The following is a 25,091-nucleotide window of genomic DNA, read 5'->3' as shown; positions in this document are numbered from 1 at the left end:
AGTTTGTGCTTGCAGCCAACAGCTACTGACAGCATCAACCTCCCAGCACTGCACCTGACATGACCATGATCTTCTTACAAGCATAGAGGCATGTTGGCCTCTCACCTTCTCATGCCTCAGGCAGGTGCTGATGTCTTTCAAGCCCCTGGCAGTAGGGTGACAACAAGGACACCAAACTGTCCTGGCTGTAGGTCAGTAACACAGACAGGGCACACCAAAGGCTCAGGTTTGTTTGTTCTGGCACATCTGCTCCTGGAAACAGGCCCAACAGGTCCTTCAGAATTCATTTAAGCCCTCACTTGCTTTTCCCTTTGGCTACCTCTTTGCATGTCAGATTTTTACAGTGGAATGAAAAGGTCCCCAGGAGAGATGCTTATAGAATGGAAACAATGACCTGTCTGAACTGGGAGTTCTGGTACCAGAGGCCTTTTCCTCCAGCCAAGGCCTTGCCTGGCAGTGTTGGCCATGAGCAAGGGCACAGAACTCATCATCACTGAGGTTTAGAAACTCAGCCTTTTCCTGCCAAGTCCACCAGGAGCACAGTGTGACTGCTCCAGTGGCACGACACAGGGGTGCACAATTGCTGCAGCTTTATGTTTTTATTGCATGTCAGTGGTTCAGAGGCTGGTGAGGAAGCCCCTCACTGTACACTGGGGTTGACTTTCTGCCCCACTGCTGGGACCAAGGCTGGGTCCCACACAGAACAATGTGTGAGTGAGCTAAGGAACCATCAGACCAGAGCTGGCTGAGCAATACTGAATGGATGCTTGCTGAGGGAAGCAGACACTGAGCACAGTGGGACTGGAGCCAGGAGCAGTGAGGGGCAGGAGAACAGCACCAGTGCTGTTGCCTGGCACAGGCTGGAAGGGTCCTGGAGGCCCCCAGGTGAAGCCAGCAGAGAGCAGTAGGAGCTGCTGCTTTTCCATTCCAGCCTCCAACCTCTCAGCTGACCAATGTTTGGCTCTGTGTTTTCTGAGAGGGACAGCTGGAGTGGTGCATGCTGCTTTGCAGAGGTCCTGCAGGGATTAAGAGCCCTCAGGAGTAAGAGCCCTTCCAGCAGAAATCAGAAGGGTTAAACCCAGAGCTGGAAGTGACACTTCCACAGGGAATGTGGCCAAAGGCTGGGCCAAACCAGGCTGTGGTAAGTGGCAGAGTAAAAGATTGTTAATTCACTAGTGCTGTTAAAAAACCCTCACAACATTCTGAGGCTTTGCTCTCTGTGCTTCTGATGCTAAACCTGTTCACAGCTCTGTTTAATTCCCCTTTTCCTGGTAGCTGTCCCTGAGAGTGCTGCTCCCTAGCACAGAGCAGCATGTGTGTCTCTTCCAAAGAGCACTGTAGTTATCACCAGATTTTGCTTTCAGGTGACTTAGTCTATGTCAGGACTTCAGCAAAAATATCAAAACTGTTTTCTGTGTCCTCCTCAGGCCCTGAGTCTTCACTGTGGTCCTCTGGAGGGGTGTGGACATCTTGTTCTTGGCTGGTCCTCCTCTTCCTCCTGTGAAGGTACACGGAGTGACTCTTCTCCCTCCCTTCAGCAGAGCTGCTGACGCTGGTGCCGGCTGCCAGAGCCAACTCTAAGCCTTTGTAGAACCTAGAAACAAACAACTGGGTAGCTGTTACTTCTGTAGGTTTGCTCAGGACCTGAAAACCCCCCCTGAGAAATTAAAGCTTCTGCAGTGCAATGGAAACATGGTAAGGGAAGAGAATTGTTACTAGCATTGAAATTTCTAGCTACTACTGGTAGGAAAATGAGCAATGTCAGCAGGTGTCCTTGTGCACAACATGCCAGCTCTCGCTACAACTGCATGTCAGAACTCAGTCAGTGATGTGCTCTCAGGCCATTTAGACCCCATTAGAATAGAATAGAATAGAATAGACCAGACCAGGTTGGAAGAGACCTTCAAGATCATCAAGTCCAACCTATCACCCAACACCATCTAATCAACTAAACCATAGCACCAAGCACCCCATGTAGTCTCTTCTTAAACACCTCCAGTGATGGTGACTTCAGCACCTCCCTGGGCAGCACATTCCAATGGCCAATCACTCTTTCTATGAAGAACTTCTTCCTAACATCCAGCCTAAACTTCCCCTGGCACAGCTTGAGACTGTGTCCTCTTGTTCTGGTACTGGGAGAAGAGACCAACCCCCATCTGGCTACAACCTCCCTTCAGGTAATCTTACAGAAACTATAAAATGGTTGTCAGGTTGAAGGTCTGATGAACAAAAGCATTATGATCAGATGGACTGCTACTAGGAGCAGCTACTTTTAACAAGCTATTTAATGGACTTACAACAAGAATTAATCCATGTTAGTGTGTCTCCAGTATCCTTTTGATCTACCTGAAAGGAGGTTGTAGCCAGGTGGGGGTTGGTCTCTTCTCCCAGGCAACCAGCACCAGAACAAGAGGACACAGTCTCAGGCTGCACCAGGGAAGGTTTAGGCTTGAGGTGAGGAGAAAGTTCTTCCCAGAAAGAGGAACTGTGCTGCCCAGGGAGGTGGGCACCATCCCTGGAGGTGCTCAACAAAAGCTTGGATGTGGCACTTGGAGCCATGGTTTAGTTGTCTGGAGGTGTTAGGTATTAGGTCACAGGTTGGACTTGATGATTTCTGAGGTCTTTTCCAACCTGGTTGATTCTATGATCCGTTGGCTCCTCTGCCCGTTCTGCTCTCTTCACATGGAGACACAAATAAAGACCCCCACGTGTGTGTAACCTGCCACCACCTGCACAAATCATCAGTTTTGGGAGCTATACAAAACATTAACTGGGTTTAAATGTGCACTGGAGCTGAACACTCCTGAGATGGTTACTGTGCTTAGAAGAACAAGTACTGTTATCATTAGAAACAGAAACTTAATCACAGAATCAACCAGCTTGGAAGAGACCTCCAAGATCATCAAGTCCAAAGCCCCACTCAGTGTCAAAGTTGGCAAACTCTTATTCCTTGCAGGGTTTTGATTAAACAGTTTGTAGTCTTCAGAGGTCAAAAAATAATTGGATTTGTATTTCAGACTTTGGGAGGGGGTGGTCTTTTTTCCCCCCTTGTTTGTTTGTCCCCTGCCCCCTCTTTTTTTCCTATAACCTCTCTGAGTTTTGAACTTAGATGCCACAAATAGGGCTGCTGTACTTTTACAGACCTGTCAATCCTCCTTGTGTTTTCTTCCATCTTCCCATTAGCTATGTGCACCAGAAATTCAATGTATTCTTCAGAGACCAGCAATTTCCCCTGGTGGGTCAGTGGAACTTCCAAGCAATGAGTGCTCCGGACAGCCTAAAACACAGCCAGAAGGAGGCTTCAGCTGGAATGAAGTGGATTTTGTTCTACAAAGGTGATTTAAATAACAGGGAGTGTTTATTACAGAAAACCCATAGTTCACAGAATCTCAGAAATCTGGTTGGAAGAGACCTCAAAGATCATCCAGTCCAGCTCTTGACCCAGCACTGAGGGGTTGACACTAAACCATGTCCCTAAGCGCCAGGTCCACACACCACTTGAACACCCCCAGGGATGGTGACTGCCCTGGGCAGCCCATTCCAATGTTTGAGAGCAGCTGGCTACACAGTTGGCTGGTTTGCTGTCAACTACAGCAGAAAAAGCTCTCTTTGCTGTTAGTCACATTACAGTTCAGATCTTGGCTCACACACACATACACACACACACAAAATACTCAAGGTTAAGAGCAGCAATACCAGAAGAGAAGAGAGGGAGAAGAGAAGAGAGGGAGAAGAGAAGAGAGGGAGAAGAGAAGAGAGGGAGAAGAGAAGAGAAGAGAGGGAGAAGAGAAGAGAAGAGAGGGAGAAGAGAAGAGAAGAGAGGGAGAAGAGAAGAGAAGAGAGGGAGAAGAGAAGAGAGGGAGAAGAGAGGGAGAAGAGAAGAGAAGAGAGGGAGAAGAGAAGAGAAGAGAGGGAGAAGAGAAGAGAAGAGAGGGAGAAGAGAAGAGAAGAGAGGGAGAAGAGAAGAGAAGAGAGGGAGAAGAGAAGAGAGGGAGAAGAGAAGAGAGGGAGAAGAGAAGAGAGGGAGAAGAGAAGAGAGGGAGAAGAGAAGAGAGGGAGAAGAGAAGAGAGGGAGAAGAGAAGAGAGGGAGAAGAGAAGAGAGGGAGAAGAGAAGAGAGGGAGAAGAGAAGAGAGGGAGAAGAGAAGAGAGGGAGAAGAGAAGAGAGGGAGAAGAGAAGAGAGGGAGAAGAGAAGAGAGGGAGAAGAGAAGAGAGGGAGAAGAGAAGAGAGGGAGAAGAGAAGAGAGGGAGAAGAGAAGAGAGGGAGAAGAGAAGAGAGGGAGAAGAGAAGAGAGGGAGAAGAGAAGAGAGGGAGAAGAGAAGAGAGGGAGAAGAGAAGAGAGGGAGAAGAGAAGAGAGGGAGAAGAGAAGAGAGGGAGAAGAGAAGAGAGGGAGAAGAGAAGAGAGGGAGAAGAGAAGAGAGGGAGAAGAGAAGAGAGGGAGAAGAGAAGAGAGGGGACGAGGTTGGAAGAGACCTTCAAGATCATCATGTCCAACCTATCATCCAACACCACCTAATCAACTAAACCATTGCATTCCTTACAGGTAAGCAGCAAAGTCCTTACCATCATAACTTTTCCTCCTCTGCCAACTGTAATGCCAGAGTTCCTGAACCCAGAATTGATTGCCACGGAGTGCTGCAGAAAAAGGAAAGGCTTGAAACGGGTCTCTGGGCCACTTTCACAAACAGGAACAGTTATGGGTTGGTTGTGATGCAGTTTATAAACCCAGCTGTGTGAAAAAATTCAAACCCATCTCCCCAGATTATTGCAGTTACATTAAGAAGTTTTTCAAGATCAAACCCAGGTAGTATCAGAATTGTGGTTGGTTTTCAGTGAGCCCCAGTCAGTCTTGATCTATTAGTGCTGATGGGAATGTTCAGGTCTCTCTCTGGGCACTGCACCATCTCATCCTGAAGAGCTGGCACTATCTTTTCAGCTGGTGACCAGTGGTGAGGCACTGTTAAAGGTGCAGCAGTGCTGTCAAAGAGGCTGATCAGCTCTCTTCCATGTTCATGAAGAACAAACCCATCAGGCATTACCCTCTAGAGACATTCTAGAGAGGCAGAACGCAAAGGCAATACTCAGTCAGCTGAAACACTGGGGCCAAACGGCATGGCTGGTGGCAAAATGGTGTCTGAAAGTCATCACTTCAGGCAGCAACAGCAACCCAGGCTCACTGGGGAAAATTTTCAGCCAGCAGCCTGCTTCAGCTTGACCATCAAGTTGTAGGTGAGTCACTCTGAACAGCACAGCAAAGCCTCTGTAAGTCTACAGCAGTGTTTTCTCCATAAGCTTACTTTACTGCCCTAGTTATTAAACACACAGCACATATGGGACCATGCTGAAGTGCTAAAGCTTTCTCAGGAACCAGCATTTGCATTTTTCCAGCAAGGACCATATGAGAACAACAATGGAACACTGTTACTTGCTGCCATGTTACCAGGAGCTGGGCGTCCTGCAGCTCTTGACACAGCACGTGGAGGACAAACGGCTCAAACTTGAGCACCACGTCACCGGTGGATTTCTCTAGAGCTGCCAGCTGGAAAACACACCAAAAGATTTAAATGGATGCTGCAAGGAGGTAGAATTACTGAAGAGAGAAGAGGGAGAGGAGAGGCAGAGGGAGAGGAGAGGAGAGGCAGAGGGAGAGGGAGAGGCAGAGGCAGAGGCAGAGGGAGAGGGAGAGGGAGAGGCAGAGGGAGAGGGAGAGGGAGAGGCAGAGGGAGAGGGAGAGGCAGAGGGAGAGGGAGAGGGAGAGAAGGAGAGAGAGAGGGAGAGGAAGAGGGAGAGGAGAGGGAGAGGGAGAGGGAGAGGGAGAGGGAGAGGGAGAGGGAGAGGGAGAGGGAGAGGGAGAGGGAGAGGGAGAGGGAGAGGGAGAGGGAGAGGGAGAGGGAGAGGGAGAGGGAGAGGGAGAGGGAGAGGGAGAGGGAGAGGGAGAGGCTGGCCTTTGGAATGGGCTGCCCAGGGAGGTGGTGGAGTCCCCATCCCTGGAGGTGTTCAAGAGGAGACTTGATAGGGTGCTTGGTTGCATGGTTTAGTTGATTAGGTGGTGTTGGATAATAGCTTGGACGTGATGATCTTGAAGGTCTCTTCCAACCTGGTCTGGTCTGGTCTATTCTATTCTGTTCTATTCTATTCTATGCCAGCTTTATGCAAAGAGCTGCTAGGACTTTTCTGTGTTCCAAGAGGGTGCTTTGGGACAGTTCTATCACTTACTTCACTGTATGATCACATAATTCTAAACACTATTTGCCCCCTGCTCCATCATGCTTGCCTTCACTGGTTTAATTCGCAGCACTGTGTTAACCTGGGACCTTTCAGCTGTTCTCCCACTCTCTGCTGTTTGGTTGAGCCCTTCTCATCTCTCTTGTGAAATGAAAGTATTCAGTAAGAATCTCCAAGAAAGAATCAGATCCATATGGCTCTTAAAGACACAGCAGCATAAAAAGGAGATGCTGAAGCTACACCCTCTCCTTTCTGCACTGAAGAGTATTAACATGTAGTAGCATCTCCTCCATAACTGCTCCTGTTTTAAGCTGGAAGCAGCTCTTTCTGAACAGTGCAGTGTGCCATTTGTGCTCCAGGTTTTAAAAAGTAAGTAACCAGAGCTGTGCTGAAGACAACAGGAAACAATCTCTGTAGGTCAGCACTGCCCTGGAGCTGCCCCAATACTTCTATCCCCAAAAAGCTTCTTGATGGAACTCTTGATGGAGTATTTTCACCAAAGGTTTTCTGTAATCTTACTGCATCTAAATTTCCTGCAATTTAAGAGGGAAATATTGGAAGCACTTTTCTCTCAAGTTTAGCATGGCTGGGCAGTGGATTTGGTGGTGCTGGGTTAATGGTTGCACTCCGTGATGTGAAAGGACCAGCATAAACGATTGAGTGGTTCCGAGGCACTGATTTGCTCCCAGAGCAGCTAATGGGAAACACCCACTGAGATCAGGATTGGGACCCTCAGCTCTGAAGGGTCAAAGTCTAATGGCTGTCATGCAGTGACAGAAAGTGCCCACTGGTGATATATAAAAAAGCTCACACACATGCAAACCCCTCCACTCGTGACACATGGACAAAGCCAGGTGTGCAGAGGTCCTGGCAGGAGTGAACGCTCTGACCACACACATCTTAACTAGCAGCTGGACACATTCTAGTGTGTCTACAACCCAAACCCCACACCTTCAGCTGGTCAAGGTTCACACTGGGAGCATGGCAAGGAATCATAGAATTGTTAGAGTTGGAAGGGACCTCAAGGATCATCTAATTCCAACCACCGTGCCATGGGCAGGGACACCTCACACTACAGCAGGTTGCTCACAGCCACCTCCAGCCTGGCTGCAAACACCTCCAGGCACGAGGCTGCCACCACCTCCATGGGCAACCTGTGCCAGGCTCTCACCATCCTCATGGGGAACAACTTCTTCCTAACATCCAATCTGAAGCTACCCATTTCTAGTTTTGTTCCATTCCCCCCAGTGCTATCACTCCCTGACACCCTCCAAAGTCCTTCCCCAGCTTTCTTGTAGCCCCCTTCAGAAACTGGAAGGCCACAATTAGGTCTCCTTGAAGCCTTCTCTTCTCCAGACTGAACAGCCCCAACTCCCTCAGTCTGTCCTCAGAGCAGAGCAGCTCCAGCTCTCTGCTGATCCTCCTGGCCCTTCTCTGGACACCTTCCAGCACCTCCAGATCCTTCCTGGAACAGGAACAAGTACTCCAGTTTTACACTGCTGTGTGATTGGTGTCACATCAATAACTTTGTACTACACAATGCTTTTCCTCTAAGCACTGGGAGGATAAAGGACTGAAAATAAATCCCAGCACAAATACCCCACGTTCAGATTGTTGAGCTTAACACACATGGTGAACTCAGATGAGCTGACAGCCAAAAAGCACAGCACACAGGGCTGACTTCCATTCTCACTTCCCAAATACTGGACTAACAAAGCTTTAACATACATCACAGTTTAAAATGTAACCAAAGGCCTGTTTTATTCCACTTGCAATTTGTGCATGGAAAGAAAAAAAAAAGAGAAGAATCCTATCTACCTGCTAAAGGGAAGAGGAGAAATCAAGAGTATTTCCTCTTGTGAGAGTCAGCAAGAACCCACTGCATCTTACTCAGCCTGAAGCTGGCTGGTGGAGACCTGCCCTTCTTTGAACTACTGACAGAGAGAGGTATCTGGGGGGAGATTTTTCTGTGCATGTGTGAGAATGTATGGACACGGTGAAGGGAGCTGTGAATTGAGCAACAGAGCTTTGACCTCGTGACTGCTTCTGGTTTGGGCAAAGAAAAGAGATGAATGAAGAGAGCAGACTGCTTTGAAGGCATAATAAAGCCCCCCCCCCCCCCAGTATAAATATATTGTTAAATTTCAGGGGATGTTAAAAATACTAAGTTAAAAGTGCAGTGTAAGAGATTCACAGCTGCACTAGCTTCAGGTGTCTGTAAATGCAAGGCTGTTCACAGAGCAAGCTGGGCTCAAGACAGGTTTGAATTCAAGGCAGTTTTTGTAACTTGAGGCAGCTTTAACTGTTCAGTTTCAGCTGTGTTGAAGGAGACTTGACACACAAAATGAACACAGAATCACCAAGGTTGGAAGAGACCTCAAAGATCAGCAAGTCCAACCTGTCACCACACATCCACATTTAAGGGAAACAAAGGAATTCATTTTGGCTGTTTCTGCAACTGATGACCAAAACAACACGGCAGGAAGGGCCACAGCTTACAGGAGAGTTAAATGAGGTGCACACAAACTGGCCCAGCTCTGACAGAGGTGTCACTGCACTCATGTCACACTCCAGCTGAGCAGATGAAGAGCTGCAGAGCTGAAAAGTACTGCTACACTAACAGTAACCTTTCAGGAAAGGAAGAAGACAGAAAAGCATCATTGCCACTAATTCTGAATAAGGAAAGGGCTCTAAAAAAGAAGAATCACTCTGTCTTAGATTTTCAGAACTGGCTTCCTGAATGACAGGTTTTTTTTCTGCTACAGAAACTTCTTGTTGAGCTGTTGTGGTCTGGAGGAAGGTATTACTCAAGTTTCACATTAGCTGCATTCACAGGAAATTTGTCATTTGCTTAAGAGCATTCTCCTCAAAACAGCTCTTGAGAATTTATTAGGTAGAACTCCTAGAGAAAAGCTCACTTTGAACCTCAGTAACAGGGATAAAAAAACCCTCTACACACTTCTCTGTATTTTCCATGACATGTTTTCCATGACATTGCATTCAGCAGAAATCAAAGCTGTGTCAGACTGTCCTCTTACCACGTCGTCTTTGGCACACGTTTCATGTGTCACCATGAGCCACCTGCAGTCTTTCTTCTGGATCTCACAGCTGTTCGTGTCCTAGGAAGGAAGAGAAACTGTTAAAACTCCTGTGACAGGTAGGGGATGCTCCAGCTCTGTGCCTCAAAACGAACAGCATGGCTTGCAACACAAACACGTTTTGTTAACGCACAGAAACACTTCTTGCATCCAAGCGGTTTTAAGCGGACCTGCCTGTGTTTATGTGTCAGACAAAGCTCTCCGGGCCCGGCACTTCAAATATTGATGACCCTGCGCCGAAAGCCTGGAACAGAGACACCTGGTGCTGCCGTCGGTCCCGGCAGTCCGGGGTCTCCCGGAGCTGCCAGGGCGCGGGCAGTAACCCCGCCACCGGCGACCGGGCCAGACCCCGAGATCCACGCTGTACCGACACGGGTCTCCCTCGCCGAGACAGGCACCGCCGTCTCGGCTCGGCCAGCTAGCAGGGCCTCCAGAACCAAGGCTTCAACCGTGGTCCTCCAGAGTACCGCTACAGCGGCGGGACCGCCGGTGCCCGGGACTCACCGCGGCGCTGCTTTGCACCAGGACGAGGCGGCCCGAGCAGGAGCTGGTGGTGCAGAAGCGGGCCCGCTCGTTCAGCAGCTGCACGACAGCGGCGGCACCTTCGTCCACCGCGCCCTTCCTGCTGGCGTCCGCCCGCGCCAGCCGCTGCGCCTTCTGCCGCTGGAAGGACGCCATTGAGGGGCAGTCACGCCGGCCCCGGCACCACTGCTGCCGCCGCGCCAGCCCAACGGCGGCCCGCAAGGGCCAAACCTCCGCAAGCGCAACCGAAGGGCGGGGTGTCAGGGGCACCGTCACCGCCCCCCGGCTGCCACCGCCCCGCTCGCCCTCCGCCGCCGCTCATCCCGGGCCCCTCTCCTCCTCCGCCGCCGCGGCAGGTAAGCGGTGAGCGCCAGGGCCTTCCGCTGGCCACCGGAACTCGGCTCTGCCCCGAGCTGGCGGCGGTGCCTCCTGCGCCGGGCCGGGCTCCGCAGGCTGGGACGGACAGGGCCACCGTACTCCAGGCTGCCGCGGCCGCTGCTTGCTCCGCGGCTCTTGGGAGGCAGCGCTGGCCTGTAGGGCGGGGACTGGCGCGGAGGGAGGTGTCCGAGGGGCGACAAGGGGCGGGCCGTGACCCCAGGGACGTGCCCGGGCCGCGGCCGTGCCGGCACAGCTCGGGGGACTGCAGCGGCAGGGGTGCTTGTTCTGTGCCCGGTTCTTCCCGCTCTGTGCTCCCTGCGGCCACGTTTCCTTCCGAGTTTTCCGGTGAGCCTCCCAGGAGCCAGGTGAGGTTGCGCTCCCTTGGCCGTGCCCCTGCTCCGCTTGCGCAGTGCCCCGCGGCGGAGCCGCTCGGAGCCGCTGTTTCTCCCCACAGCAGCGGTCTGCCCCAGCAGCAGGGCACGGTGCTCTCGGGTGCTGCCCCAGGAACACCTTCCACGGATAAACTCTTCGCGTGGGATTCTCTTAGCATCCCTAACGTCACGCAAAGGCCTAGTTTACGCCTTTTGTGTGACTTTGGAACAAACCCCCAAGCCCCCCAAAGTGTAAATGGAGTCCTGCCTCCAGTTCTGGAGCCCCTATTACAAGAGGGATCTGGAGGTGCTGGAAGGTGCCCAGAGAAAGGCCACGAGGATGAGCAGAGGGCTGGAGCTGCTCTGCTGTGAGGACAGACTGAGGGAGTTGGGGCTGTGCAGGCTGGAGAAGAGAAGGCTCCCAGGAGACCTCATTGTGGCCTTCCAGGATCTGCAGGGGGCTCCAAGAAAGCTGGGGAGGGACTTTTGAGGATGTCAGGGAGGGATAGGACTAGGGGGGATGGAGTGAAGCTGGAGGTGGGGAGATTCAGGCTGGATGTGAGGAGGAAGTTCTTCACCATGAGAGTGGTGAAGCCCTGGAATGGGTTGTCCAGGGAGGTGTTTAAGACCAGGCTGGATGAGGCTCTGGCCAGCCTGATCTAGTGTGGGGTGTCCCTGCCCATGGCAGGGGGGTTGGAACTGGATGATCCTTGTGGTCCCTTCCAACCCTGACTGATTCTATGATTCTAAATGGGGAGCAAGGCTCCATTTAATCAGTTGCTTGTCAGGCAGTTGTGTGATTATTGTGAAGATACACAATAGGAAGGTAACATAAACATTGTGTTCCTCCCCCCAGACACTCTGATTGCCATGGCAGCCACCAGAAATGTGATGAGAGCTGTCAGGGTCTTTGAATTTGGGGGCCCTGAGGTGCTGAAACTCCAGTCAGACGTCGTGATCCCCAGTCCAAAGGAACACCAGGTATGTGTGAGCTGCAGTAAGGCTACTGAACGACACCAGGGGCACTCGGAGCAGGGTGAGGAGTACAGGACAAAAAGCTCCCTCTGGAATGTGTAGTTCCTGGTCAGTGCATTCCTACATCCTGAGTTGAACAAATGTGGCTCTTTACTGTGACAGGGGCTACAGTAAAGGAGCTCCTGGAAACGGCTTCAGGTCAAGGCTGTGTTTTTGCTGAGTCTGTTTAAGAATCCAGTTAAAATGCCAGGATACTGCCCTGAGAATTCAAGTACTAAATCTTTATCACTATTGCTCAAGAAGCATCCTGAGCTCTCGGGGGAGGTTCTTCTGCCCCTCTGCTCTGCCCTAATGAAGCATTAGCTGGAGTTTGAGAGGGACAGCAAGCTACTGGAGAGGGTCCAGTGGACTGGAACGGACAGGTGGGGGCTGGTCTCTTCTCCCAGGCAGCCAGCACCAGAACAAGAGGACACAGTCTCAAGCTGCCCCAGGGGAAGTTTAGGCTCAAGGTGAGGAGAAAGTTAGTCAGTCAGGTGATCTCTGAGGTCTTTTCCAAACTTACTGATTCTATGATCTGTCTGATGAGGCAAGACTGAGAGGCATGGGGCTGTTTAGTCTGGAGAAGAGAAGGCTGAGAGGGGATCTGATCAGTGTTTGCCAATACCTTAACAGTGGGTGTCAAGAAGATGGGGCCAGTCCCTTTTCAGTGGTGCCCTGTGGTAGCACAAGGGGCAGTGGGTGTAAACTGGAACAGAGGAAGTTCCATCTGAAGATGGGGAGAAACTTGTTGGCTTTGAGAGTGCTGGAGCCCTGGAGCAGGCTGCCCAGAGAAGTTGTGGAGTCTCCTTCTCTGGAGACCTTCCAAACCCAGCTGGGCATTGTGATCCTGGGCAAGCTGCTGTGGCTGCCCCTGCTTTAGCAGGGGGTTGGAGTGGAGGATCTCCAGAGGTCCCTTGCAAGCCCTGCCACGCTGGGATTCTGTGATCTTTTCTTTTAGGTGCTAATTAAAGTCCATGCCTGTGGGGTGAATCCTGTGGAGACCTACATTCGTTCTGGAACCTACGCTCGCAAGCCAGCTTTACCCTACACCCCTGGCACAGATGTGGCTGGGGTCATAGAGAGTGTTGGGGAGCATGTCACAGCCTTCAAGGTATCTATGCTTTACTTCATTAGGGTTTGTTGGGTCCTCACAGTGTGTGACTGCTGCTCCTGGGGCTAGGCACTGCATTTCCTCTGCTCAGAGCAGTGGTGCTGGGTGTAGGAAAGTTGTGCTGCAGAACTGCTCTTGTGGCGTCACACAAGTGTTTGATGTGGGATGCTTCCTGTCTGAGGTGATGGTTTCATGCAGGAGTGAGAAATGAAAGGCTGGTTTGGAGATAGCTTTAGAAAGCACCATAAATTGCACATTTGTCATTAAAAGTGTTAAAAATACTTCATTAACTCCAATGTAGTCATTTCACTTAGATTGTTCTCCATCACTGTGCCTGGAGGTGTTCCAGAAGCATGTGGCCGTGGCACTTTGGGGCATGGCTTAGTGGCCATGGTGGTCTTGGGTTGAAGATTGGACCCAGTGATCTTAGAGGCCTTTTCCAACCCAAACAATTCAATGATTCTCAGAGTGAAAGTCTTGGGCAGGAGAAGGCAGTTGTCAGTTTGCTCAAAGACATCAGGGAAATTAACTCAGTTTTTGCATGGGTTCTTGCCTTCAGATCACTAGGCTGATGGTCCCAGGTCACAAAACAGCAGTTGAAATTGTGTTGAGGGTTCCTGACTTGGAAGTGATTGTGTCTGTTGCAGGAGAAATGAGAGATGTGGTCATCTGGAGAGAAGAATCCTGTTTATTCATACAGGCACTTGGTGCCATGGTTGAGTTGATTAGATGGTGTTGGGTGAGAGGTTGGACTTGATGACCTTGAAGGGTTTTTCCATCCTGGTTAATTCTGTATTCTGTATATTTTCTTATCAGTAGTTTGCCCTATGTGTTCTGTGTGCTTCTTGTTCCTGATGGCAATTATAATGCTCTTTGCTTGAAGGAGAGGGACAGAGAGTTGATGAGCTTGGTGCATGCAGGAGAGGCACCCTGGAAGCTCTGAGTAGCTCCTGCATTTGCACACTCACAGTGCCTGAGACACAGCCCTCTGCACTGTGGGTCATACTCTAGTTGCCTGAGGGTGCATTAAGAGTGTTCCTGCAGCTGGAGGCCAGTCACTAGTGGTGTCCCCCAGGATCAGTGCTGGGCCCAATCCTATTCAGTATCTTTACTGATGATCTTGGTGAGGGGATTGAGCCCACCATTAGTGAATTTGCAGATGACACAAAGCTGGGGGCAGGAGTTGATCTGTTAGAGGGTAGGAGAGCTCTGCAGAGGGACCTTGACAGGCTGGACAGATGGGCAGAGTCCAGCAGGGTGGCACTGAACCAGTCAAAGTGCTGGGTGCTGCACTTTGGTCACAACAACCCCAGGCAGTGCTACAGGCTGGGGTCAGAGTGGCTGGAGAGCAGCCAGGCAGAAAGGGACCTGGGGGTGCTGGTTGATAGTAGGCTGAACATGAGCCAGCAGTGTGCCTAGGTGGCCAAGAAGGCCAATGGCATCTTGGCCTGCATCAGGAACAGTGTGGCCAGCAGGAGCAGGGAAGTCATTCTGCCCTGTGCTCAGCACTGCTTAGGCCACACCTTGAGTCCTGTGTCCAGTTCTGGGCTCCTCAGTTCAGGAAAGATGTTGAGCTGCTGGAAGGTGTCCAGAGAAGGGCAAGAAAGCTGGGGAGGGGTCTGGAGCACAGCCCTGGGAGGAGAGGCTGAGGGAGCTGGGGTTGCTTAGCCTTGAGAAGTGGAGACTCAGGAGAGACCTTTTTGCTCTCTACAACTGCCTGAAGGGAGGTTGGAGCCAGGTGGGGGTTGGTCTCTTCTCCAGGGCAAGCAGCACCACCAGAACAAGAGGACACAATCTCAAGCTGTGCCAGGGGAGGTTCAGGCTAGAGGTGAGGAGAAAGTTCTTCAGAGAAAAAAATATTGGCCATTGGAATGTGCTGCCCAGGGAGTGGTGGAGTCCCTGTGCCTGGAGGTGTTCAAAGAAGGCTTGGATGTGGCACTTGGAGCCATGATTTAGTTGCCAGGAAGTGTTAGGTATTAGGTAATAGGTTGGACTTGATGATCTCTGAGGTCTTCTCCAACCTGATTGATTCTATGATCCTGTCCATGTTTTAAAGAAAACCCAAACACTGAGAAATGTTTTGTGTGTGTGTTTGTAAAAGCTTTGCAGGTTTTGCACTTGGAATCTGTGGATGGAATTCTTCAGTGCTCAGCTTCACGAAGGGGAATATTAATGAGGCAGTAGGTTTGTGTGCTAGGCTGTAGCTCAGGGGTTATAATTATGATGTGGCTTGTGCTGCATTGATTGTATACATTAGCATTTAGAAAAATCTCCTCTGTGACAAATAGAACTGGTTATTTTTAATAGGAGAGCTGCTAGAAATAGCCCAAGCTCCTGTGAGCTGGTTCTCCATGTACATAAAGAAAATGAATAGAATAGAATAGCAGAGAATTAACCAGGTTGGAAAAGACCTTTGAGATCATCAAGTCCAGCCTCTCACCCAACACCATCTAATAACTCAACCATGGCACCAAGTGCCTCAGCCAGGCTCTTCCTAAACACCTCTAGGGATGGGGACTCCACCACCTCCATGGGCAGCACATCCCAATGGCCAATCTCTCTTGCTGGGAAGAATTGCTTCCTAACATCCAGCCTGAACCTCCCCTGGTACAGCTTGAGACTGTGTCCTCTTGTTCTGGTGCTGGTTGCCTGGGAGAAGAGACCAACCCCCACCTGGCTACAGCCTCCCTTCAGGGAGTTGGAGAGAGCAAGAAGGTCTCCCCTGAGCCTCCTCTTCTCCAGGCTGAGCAACCCCAGCTCCCTCAGCCTCTCCTCACAGGGCTGTGCTCCAGACCTCTCCCCAGCCTTGCTGCCCTTCTCTGGACACATTCAAGTGTCTCAATGTCCTTCCTGAATTGAGGAGCCCAGAACTGGACACAGGACTCAAGGTGTGGCCTAAGCAGTGCTGAGCACAGGGCAGAATGACTTCCCTGCTCCTGCTGGCCATAAGGCAGGTGAGGAATTTGTCTCTTTCTTTCCCTCCTTTCCAGAAAGGTGACAAGGTTTTTACCACTGACACCATCTCTGGAGGATATGCAGAGTATGCAGTTGCTGCAGCTAACAGAGTCTTCCCTTTGCCAGACAAACTGGACTTCAAGCAGGGAGCAGCCCTTGCCGTCCCCTATTTCACTGCCTACCGTGCTCTGTGCCAAAAGTAAGGGGCCACGTCCAGCTTTGTGCATGTGGCTTCTCAGTGCTGAAGCTGTTGAGGCCCATGTTTCTGTTCTGTAAAGAAGGTGGTGGTGGGGAGATCAGTGAGTGGGAAGTGTTTGAAACACATTTGTTGTGCTGATGGAATTGTCAGATAATTGCTACCTAGAAGCTGGTGCCTGTGTTTCCCTGTTATTTGTTTCTTCTTAAGTGAACAGACCTGGAGAGGCTGCTTTGGTTAAGTGCCATGTAATAAACCATGTAACTCTCTTTCAGCACTCACTGGTGGTTTAGCTGGGGGAGAGAAGCAGTAATTAATTTCTGAAGTAAACAGGCAGTGTGGTGCAGAGCAGACCCACCTCTTCCCTTCACCAGCCTCTCCCTGCCAGAGAGACTCTGGGTACAACACAACAGTGAATGCTAGGCTGGGTGAGAGCTTAGCACTGGGGAGCTGGCTTAGTTTGGTAGAACAAATGACTGGAGCCAGTGGGGTTTGTGTTGGGATCTGTGACAGCTGCAGACCTGGAACTGAGGCTCAGTACCAGTCTGCTACCTGTTGACATAATTGCATAGTACTGAAATTTTTAAGTGCTGCAGTTTATTTTGCCTCCAAGGAGGCTGATTATACCTGGTTAGCCATACCATACATTGGAACTGCTGGGTGACAGATGAGATTGGATGTCAGGATTTGCAGTCTGGGGCTTAATTAATGCCAGTGTTTTCTGTTCTCCATGCAGAGGGCGTGCCAGGGCAGGGGAGAGCGTGCTGGTGCATGGTGCCAGTGGAGGAGTAAGTACTGCCAGAGGGAAAGCTGTATGAAGTGCTGCTCTCTCTCCTTGTACCTGCAATGGGATTCATGGTTAATATCAATTAATGGATTCACCACCTTAGGTTTTTATTTCAGACAACTGAGGTGGCTTTCCTTGGAGCAAACCCCATTCATTATTCCAAGTAACTCTGGAACTGCCACAAGTGATTGTGTAAGGCACTGAATACTGAGGTTCACATGAGAAAAGCCACCTTGCTGCAGTCAGAAGTTATTCCAGAAGCTTTATAACCCATCTCCTGAGGCAAAACTCAAAAGCTGTCACTTTAAAATGTGTGCAGGTTGTTCTCAGTTCTTGGAGCAGTGATCACTGGTGCATTTCTGAGATGTTCTTCCCTCCTAGCACAGAGAGACATACTGGAATGTGTCAATTCATTCCTCCATGCTGTGTGAAACTGAACATAGGGTTTGCCTTGCTTTTACAGGACCAGCTAACTTCAGATCTGTTTCACACCACCTCCTAGTTTGATTAATCCTCACAGAATCCCAGAATGCCAGGTTGGAAGGGACCCCATGGATCATCTGGTCCAATCTTGCTAGGTGATGGTGTGGTTGAAATGAGATGGCCCAGCACCCTGGCAAGCTGAGTCTGCCCAGTGTAGGGGAATCCATCATTTCCCTTGGGAGATGATTCCAATGTCTGACTGTTCTCAAGGGGAAACATTTTCCTCTGGACTTCAGCAGAAGTGGAAGACTGCTTCTGGAGTCCTTCATACTCTGCACCTTGTCACTCAGCTTCTGTCGATGCACCAAGCAGCTGCTATAAATGGGCAAAGTTTCCTTAATTAGAAGGTGATTATGACAGCCTGGTGTGAGCAGCAGTTGAGATCTCATTCTGTGACAGCAAAATGACAGCATCATAGCCTCCTTGTTTTTTTCCCTTCAACTGGATGTAGTGCTGGACTAGGTGACCTTTAGAGGTCCCTCTTTTTAAAGGCTATTTGGCCATTTTAAAGACCCCAGCTACTTACTGTGGCTAAAAAAGAATTGTTACCAGGCCAGCCTTTTAGATGGGGATTTGTCAAGTTGCTGGTAGAATATTTTCTATTTCAAATGCTGAGAAAGTCGGGGAAAAAAAGGACTTTCTTCTTTCTTTCTTCTTCTCCTCCTCCTTCTTCTTTCTTTCCCTTTCTTCTTCTCCTCCTCCTTCTTCCTTCTTTCCCTTTCTTCTTCTCCTCCTCCTTCTTCCTTCCTTCCCTTGCTTCTCCTCCTCCTCTTTCTTCCTTCCTTCCCTTGCTTCTCCTCCTCCTCCTTCTTCCTTCCTTCCCTTGCTTCTCCTCCTCCTCCTCCTTCCTTCTTTCCCTTGCTTCTTCTCCTCCTCCTTCTTCCTTCTTCCCCTTGCTTCTCCTCCTTCTTCCTTCTTCCCCTTGCTTCTCCTCCTCTTCCTTCTTCCCCTTGCTTCTCCTCCTCTTCCTTCTTCCCCTTGCTTCTCCTCCTCTTCCTTCTTCCCCTTGCTTCTCCTCCTCCTCCTGCTCCTTCTTTCTTTCCCTTGCTTCTTCTCCTCCTCCTCCTTCTTTCTTTCCCTTGCTTCTCCTCCTCCTCCTTCTTCTTTTCTGTTTTGTTTTGGGTTTTTTTTATTTTTCTGTTTTCCCTTCTCCTCAGGTGGGAATAGCAACCTGTCAGATTGCCAGAGCTTGTGGTTTAAAGGTTTTGGGTACAGCAGGAACTGAGGAAGGCATGAACACGGTTCTGAGGAACGGTGCCCACCAAGCATTTAACCACAGGGAAGCTAATTACATCAGTAAAATCAAGGTAAGCATGCCCCAAGGCTAGGTGAAGTGTTTTTCTTACTAACAGAACAGTTGTTTGTGGAAGTGTTTTAGAGCAGATTTATGCAGGAGCAATAGTGCCCTGCCTTTTTCATTTTCACACAAGGAAAAGCTTGTCCAGGCTGGAGAAGCTGAGCCTTCTGCCCAGGCAGTGGCAGCTGTGATTTAGCAGCTCTTGCATCCCAGCAAGAGGTCATCATTCAGCATATCAAAAATCTGCTGAAATTAAACTGCTTAGCTGTCAGCCTTGCACAAAGGTGCATCTAAAATGTAGGCTGTAGAAATGTCCATTATCTGTAGCACATGAAATGGAGAGTGGAACCCAAGCACTAACTGGGGTGGTTTTACAGCCTGTTGTGTCCTCTGCAGGAATACACAGGAATGGAAGGAGTTGATATAATAATAGAGATGCTCTCCAACATCAACCTGGCTACTGACTTGCAGCTGCTGTCCTGTGGAGGAAGGGTGATGGTGAGCACTTGCTGTCACTGACTTCACCCTGTGCATTTAGTGACACAATTCAGCCATTGGAGCTTCTCTCTCAACTCCTTTGTAACAGATTGTGGGCTGCAGAGGTCCCATTGAGATCAATCCAAGGGACACCATGAGTAAAGAGTCCAGCATCATTGGAGTTGGTCTGTTTCTTGCAACTGAGGTAAGAATCCTGTTTGTTGTAAAGAATGTTTTGTTGGGATGCCAACACCTCTCTGCTTCCTGTTAGAATCCTGTAGAATCATTTGCAGGGGTGACTGCAGAATTTCACTGTAAGCAAAGAGGCTCAGGGGAGACCTTGTTGCCATCTACAACTACCTGAAGGGAGGTTGCAGCCAGGTGGGGGTTGGTCTCTTCTCCCAGGCAAGCAGCACCAGAACAAGAGGACACAGTCCCAAGCTGTGCCAGGGGAGGTTTAGGCTGGATGTCAGGGAGAAATTCTTCCCAGCAAGAGAGATTGGCTCTTGGAATGTGCTGCCCAGGGAGGTGTTTAGGAAGAGCCTGGCTGAGGCACTTGGTGCCATGGTTGAGTTGATGAGATGGTGGTGGGTGATAGGTTGGACTCAATGATCTCTGAGGTCTTTTCCAACCTGGTTAATTCTATCCTATTCTTTCTTAACATGATGAAACCATTTTGGGTTGTGAAACTTGGTTTAACACTCGGCACAAGTGGCCAATGCTGCTCTACAGTGTGGTAAATGTTGCCTTGATTGCACGCAGGAGGAGAGGCGTGAGTGTGCCACGGCAGTCTTTGATGGCATAGAGGCTGGCTGGCTGAAACCAGCTGTGGGCTCTGAATATCCCCTGGAGAAGGTGGTGAAGGCTCATGAAGACATCATTCACTGCAGTGGGGCTCGAGGAAAGATGGTGCTGGTTCCATGAAGTCCTTTGCCATTTGCTTTGTGGCTGCTGTAGCTGCACCTTTGCTTCCACGATTCATCGACTGGGTGTTACCAAGCATCCTTTGATCAGGTTTGACAGTGACAGCAAAGGCCACCTTAGGTTAATTAATTGCATTAATTCCCAACATTTTCTGATGATCAGGGTTGCATATACTTTTCAGTGATTTGGGGAGCTGCTTTTTTGTCTGATGTGTCTGCTGGTGTGGCTTTGAGGTGCAGGGAAACGAATATCTGGATCTTGTGCTCAATGTGAAGTGACAGGGAGGCCACTGCAGGTAGTGCCACCTGGTTTGTAAGCACATACAGATAGAGCTGCCCATGTGTGTGCCCCTAGGATAGAACTATGTACATTCTGTAGCCACAACATTAATCTTGTTCATCTTTTGTCACATCATTTACTTGGAATAAAGGCTTTTACTGACAGCGTCGTGCACTTTCCAGTTCAAAAGACAGCCAAAGAATCTCTCAAGTGTGAGCTGTTGGGAAGCAGAAGCAGTTCTGCTCTGCCTGCCTGAGTACCTGGGGTGAGAGTGCCCCAGTTAACTCCAAACCACCATAACCCTGAAGTTAATATTTGCTACTTTGCAGCTGAGGATGTTGGCAGGAGCAGCTGATTCCTGGAGGGGAAGTGGCTGGCTAGAGAGGACTGCAGTTCTTCCTGTGAGCTTTGTTGAATTTGAAGTCACCTGAAGCCCTGGCTGTGCTGAGAAGAGAGAGGCTACACTGCTCCCATGGGTGCTGAGAAGTCTTGTTACTCCCTCCATGAAAGTGTGTGCATTGTTGACTTGTGCCAAATACAATCCCATTAAGGAAGGGCAATTCTCTGTGGTGTGTTGGCAGCTTGTGCCCTCAAAGTACTGTTTGTTATTTCAGGCACTGCTTTTAATGGTGTGATTCTCTAATGAGCAGGGAAGTCATCACTTGCAGAAGGATTTTCTCAGCTTCAGGGACAAGGTTTCCTGTTCCTTTGAGGGAAAAGTGAGTCCTTACTGAACAGAAGCTCTTTGGAAGTATTTTTGTCTGTGGAGGCTGCTTGCTTTTTACCACTGAGGCTGGATTCAGTGGTGTCACCGTGTTGCAGACCAGCACACATGCTTTGAAGGCATGCACAGCTTCCTCAGGGTGCTGTCTTCATCACACTGCCCTGCTCTGAGTTGTGGTTTGTCTCTGGACAGGCATTCTTGTCTGCTGGCATTTGGTTTACTCTAAGCTCAGAAAAGAATTGGCAATGTCTGGATTTCTCCTCTCTGTTTCTGTTCCCTTGTTAAAATATTAAGGTAAGAGAGGGCCCCCATGATCTTTCTCATGGTAAGTTTGACAATCAGATCTTAGCACTGTGGTTTAGTGCTTACCTGACCAGGATGTGGCTGGCTGTGGCTGGCAGAAATCAAATCCTGTCACTCAGCTTCCTGGAGCCTGAAATGGATTCATTTACCTGCATGTCCTCTAGGAACATGTCCTGCACATGTCACTCAGCTTCCTGGAGCCTGAAATGGATTCATTTACCTGCATGTCCTCTAGGAACAACTGGCTCCTTTCAGCAAACAGAGTGCTCTTCCTGCTGAACCCTGGATGATGTGACTGTTCCTGCTGAACTCTTGCTGATGTTACTGTTAGAGAATAGAATTAACCAGGTTGGAAAAGACCTTCAAGATCAAGTCCAACCTCTCACCCAACACCATCTGATCAACTAAACCATGGCTCCAAGTGCCACATCCAAGCATTTTTTGAACACCTCCAGGCACAGGGACTCCACCACCTCCCTGGGCAGCACATCCCAAGGGCCAATCTCTCTTGCTGGGAAGAACTTTCTCCTCACCTTGAGCCTAAACCTCCTCTGGCACAACTGGGGACTGTGTCCTCTTGTTTGGTTGGTGGTTGCCTGGGAGAAGAGCCCAACCCCCACCTGGCTACAACCTCCCTTCCGGTAGCTGTAGACAGCAGCTCCTGCTGAACCCTTGCTGGTGTTCAAATGCCTTTGTTGTACTTGGCAGACAAGTCCCAAACAAGACCCAAACCTGTGCCTGGTCTCTGGGTTTGCACAGAGGGTTTGTTGTTGAGCTCAAAGGTCAGGTTTGCAGTGTCAGGGCTTTGCCAGGCAAAGGTCTCTTTTAATGCCATGTTACTGTTTCTGGGGCTGCTGCTCAGGTGGGAATTTAAACCCACAAGTGAATCACTATTGTAGCATACCACAAGCAGATACACATATATCTGCAAAGACAGAAACCCTGTCCCCAGCAGCCTCAGATCATCAGGATTTAAGTGAGGGTTTGTACATTGCATGCTTTGAAATATTTCATTCCTTTAAATGTGGCCTTTGGGCAGAGGGTTTTCTATGAATGAGAGGCTTATGATTTACAGTGGCTCTTTTCTTGCCTAGTGCTGCCTCTGTGCTCTTGTTACAAAGGCCTAGAGTGACAGGATGAGGGGTGATGGCTTCAAACTGGAAGAAGCTGGAGGTAGATGACATATTAGGAAGAAATTCTTCCCCAGGAGGGTGGTGAGGCACTGGAACAGGTTGCCCAGGGGGGTTGTGGATGCCTCCTCCCTGGAAGTGTTCAAGGCCAGGCTGGATGAGGCCTTGAGCAACCTGGTCTAGTAAAAGGTGTCCCTTACCCTGGCAGGGGAGTTGGACCAGGTGACCTCTAAGATGCCTTCAACCCAAAGCAGCCTGTGATTTGTGATTCTAATTCAGAGCAGCTCTTTGCATCACTGCTCCTGGAGGTAGTACTTGTTCTGGGGCTTCTCACCAGAAGGTGTCAGAGTGGCTCTGCTGGTTTGGTGGCAGTGCTGCTTCTCTCTGCACAGGCAGAGCCCAGCAGAGTCAGCACAGCCCAGCCTGCTGTGCAAGGAGATGTCACACAACATGCAGCTCTTCTGTGGCTTTGGTGGTGCAGATGGAATGGTTTGGTTTGCTTTTGGCAGCAGCTGTGTGAATGGCACCAACCAGGCAGTGCTGGGCAGGAAGATGTGGAGCTGCAGTGGTGCTGTGGGCAGCAGGGAGGTGTGTGAGGTGTGGGGCTGCAGTGGTGCTGTGGGCAGCAGGGAGGTGGGTGAGGTGTGGGGCTGCAGTGGTGCTGTGGGCAGCAGGGAGGTGGGTGAGGTGTGGGGCTGCAGTGGTGCTGTGGGCAGCAGGAGGTGGGTGAGGTGTGGGGCTGCAGTGGTGCTGTGGGCAGCAGGGAGGTGGGTGAGGTGTGGGGCTGCAGTGGTGCTGTGGGCAGCAGGGAGGTGTGTGAGGTGTGGGGCTGCAGTGGTGCTGTGGGCAGCAGGGAGGTGTGTGAGGTGTGGGGCTGCAGTGGTGCTGTGGGCAGCAGGGAGGTGTGTGAGGTGTGGGGCTGCAGTGGTGCTGTGGGCAGCAGGAGGTGGGTGAGGTGTGGGGCTGCAGTGGTGCTGTGGGCAGCAGGGAGGTGGGTGAGGTGTGGGGCTGCAGTGGTGCTGTGGGCAGCAGGGAGGTGTGTGAGGTGTGGGGCTGCAGTGGTGCTGTGGGCAGCAGGGAGGTGTGTGAGGTGTGGGGCTGCAGTGGTGCTGTGGGCAGCAGGGAGGTGTGTGAGGTGTGGGGCTGCAGTGGTGCTGTGGGCAGCAGGGAGGTGTCTCAGAGGATCTGGCTGCTGATGTTGTAGAAATGGGGCTGGGTTCCAGCTGGTGGGAGCATAAGGTCTGGTCACCACTGTCATGCTGAGGGAGGGGGGCACTGGAGTAGCCCTGACTTGGCTGTAGCAGTCCAGCCCTTGTGCATTAGTGCAAACCCACTTTAACTGTGATGTGAGGGGGAATGATTGGGCTGTGGAGGGGTGCTGCAGGCTGTGTTCTCTGTCACTCACTGGCGTCCAGTGCAGGGAGAATCACCCTGGCTAGGTGCCTGCTTCAGCTGCTGCAGCTTTATTTCTGAGAGCTGTTATTTGGCACACTTTGGGCTGGTCTTTTGGCTGTGTCTGATCTGTGCAAATCACTCATCCAGAGAGTCTGTCACCCCCAAGAGCCCTTGGTTCAGCTCTCCTTGTAGGATATACTGTCCCCTCAACACAGCAGGGAAGGATGGTGGGAGAGAGTGAGATTCCCAGACAATTGAATTAGGCAGAATAATTAGAAGCATACAGTCAATAAGGTTGGAAGAGACCTCAAAGATCATCAAGTCCAACCTGTCACCCAACACCTCCTGACTAACTAAACCATGGCACCAAGTGCCACGTCCAGTCCCCTCTTGAACACCTCCAGGGATGGGGACTCCACCACCTCCCTGGGCAGCACATTCCAACAGCTAACAACTCTCTCTGGGAAGAACTTTCTCCTCACCTCCAGTCTAAACCTCCCCTGGCACAGCTTGAGACTGTGTCCTCTTGTTCTGGTGCTGCTTGCCTGGGAGAAGAGACCAACCCCCAGCTGGCTACAACCTCCCTTCAGGGAGTTGGAGAGAGCAAGAAGGTCTGCCCTGAACCTCCTCTTCTCCAGGCTAAGCAACCCCAGCTCCCTCAGCCTCTCCTCACAGGGCTATGCTCGAGGCCTCTCCCCAGCCTCACTGCCCTTCTCTGGACACGTTCAACTGTCTCGATGTCCTTCTTGAATTGAGGAGCCCAGAACTGGACACAGGACTCAAGGTGTGGCCTAACCAGTGCTGAGCACAGAGGCACAACCCCCTGTTAGCTATTTTATCCCTGGGAGGTTTGTCTTGATTTAAGCAGATGGGATTTCTGAAGCAGCAGTTCCCAGTGAGGGTCTGCTTGGTGCTGCTGTGGGTGGTGGGACAGAGTGCAGAGGCTCTCACTACTGTGCTGGCCTCTGTGTGCAGGCAAGGTTTGGAATTCAGAGGGTGCTTCTGTGTGCACACACCATGGTCTGGAAACTCGTGCTGCACATGTTTCTGTCTGGAAAAGCAGCTGCTCATTGTTAGTATCAGTGTGTCCAAAAGAAATGCTGCCTGTGCTTTCCAGCCATTGAGAGCATCCTTCCTCCACTGCCATCGTGGTCCCTGCATGTGCTCCTGACTTCGTGTGCTGCAGAGAGGCACAGTAAATAGTTGCTGCTTTTACAAAAGACAAATCAGTATTAAGTGCAGGCAGATCATGGTAACAAAGACCCTGTGGACAGTGGAAGTCCTTTGACACTGTGGAGCAAGTACAACAGGTGGAAGGCAGTCCCTGTCCTTGAGTCCCTGTGCTCAGTGCCTTGCCCCTGTGTGTCTGTGCTTCAGCCTGACCCACAACAGCGAAGCGAGAGGGGAACCAGGGGCATGG

General features: G+C 50.6%; 2 protein-coding genes across 2 annotated transcripts; one reads left to right on the top strand and one right to left on the bottom strand.

The window, feature by feature from the left end:
* Positions 1-591: 591 nt before the first annotated feature.
* TYW3 (tRNA-yW synthesizing protein 3 homolog) lies at positions 592-10,050 on the bottom strand. Its single transcript, XM_054165205.1, has 6 exons — positions 9,830-10,050; positions 9,266-9,346; positions 5,443-5,541; positions 4,566-4,637; positions 3,144-3,277; positions 592-1,594 (listed from the first exon to the last, which is right to left on the bottom strand). Exons 1-6 carry the CDS (start codon positions 10,001-10,003, stop codon positions 1,375-1,377), a joined length of 780 nt encoding a protein of 259 aa, XP_054021180.1. The 5' UTR covers positions 10,004-10,050; the 3' UTR covers positions 592-1,374.
* Positions 10,051-10,169: 119 nt separating this feature from the next.
* Positions 10,170-20,305, top strand: CRYZ (crystallin zeta). The gene is made up of 9 exons (XM_054165037.1): positions 10,170-10,203; positions 11,453-11,577; positions 12,569-12,721; positions 15,712-15,875; positions 16,609-16,660; positions 18,300-18,449; positions 18,836-18,937; positions 19,026-19,121; positions 19,679-20,305. Exons 2-9 carry the CDS (start codon positions 11,467-11,469, stop codon positions 19,838-19,840), a joined length of 990 nt encoding a protein of 329 aa, XP_054021012.1. The 5' UTR covers positions 10,170-10,203; positions 11,453-11,466; the 3' UTR covers positions 19,841-20,305.
* The last annotated feature ends 4,786 nt before the right edge of the window (positions 20,306-25,091 follow it).

Source organism: Dryobates pubescens, chromosome 11, assembly GCF_014839835.1.
Source record: "Dryobates pubescens isolate bDryPub1 chromosome 11, bDryPub1.pri, whole genome shotgun sequence".
Lineage (NCBI taxonomy): Eukaryota > Metazoa > Chordata > Aves > Piciformes > Picidae > Dryobates > Dryobates pubescens.
This window is presented reverse-complemented; position numbering and strand designations above follow the sequence as displayed.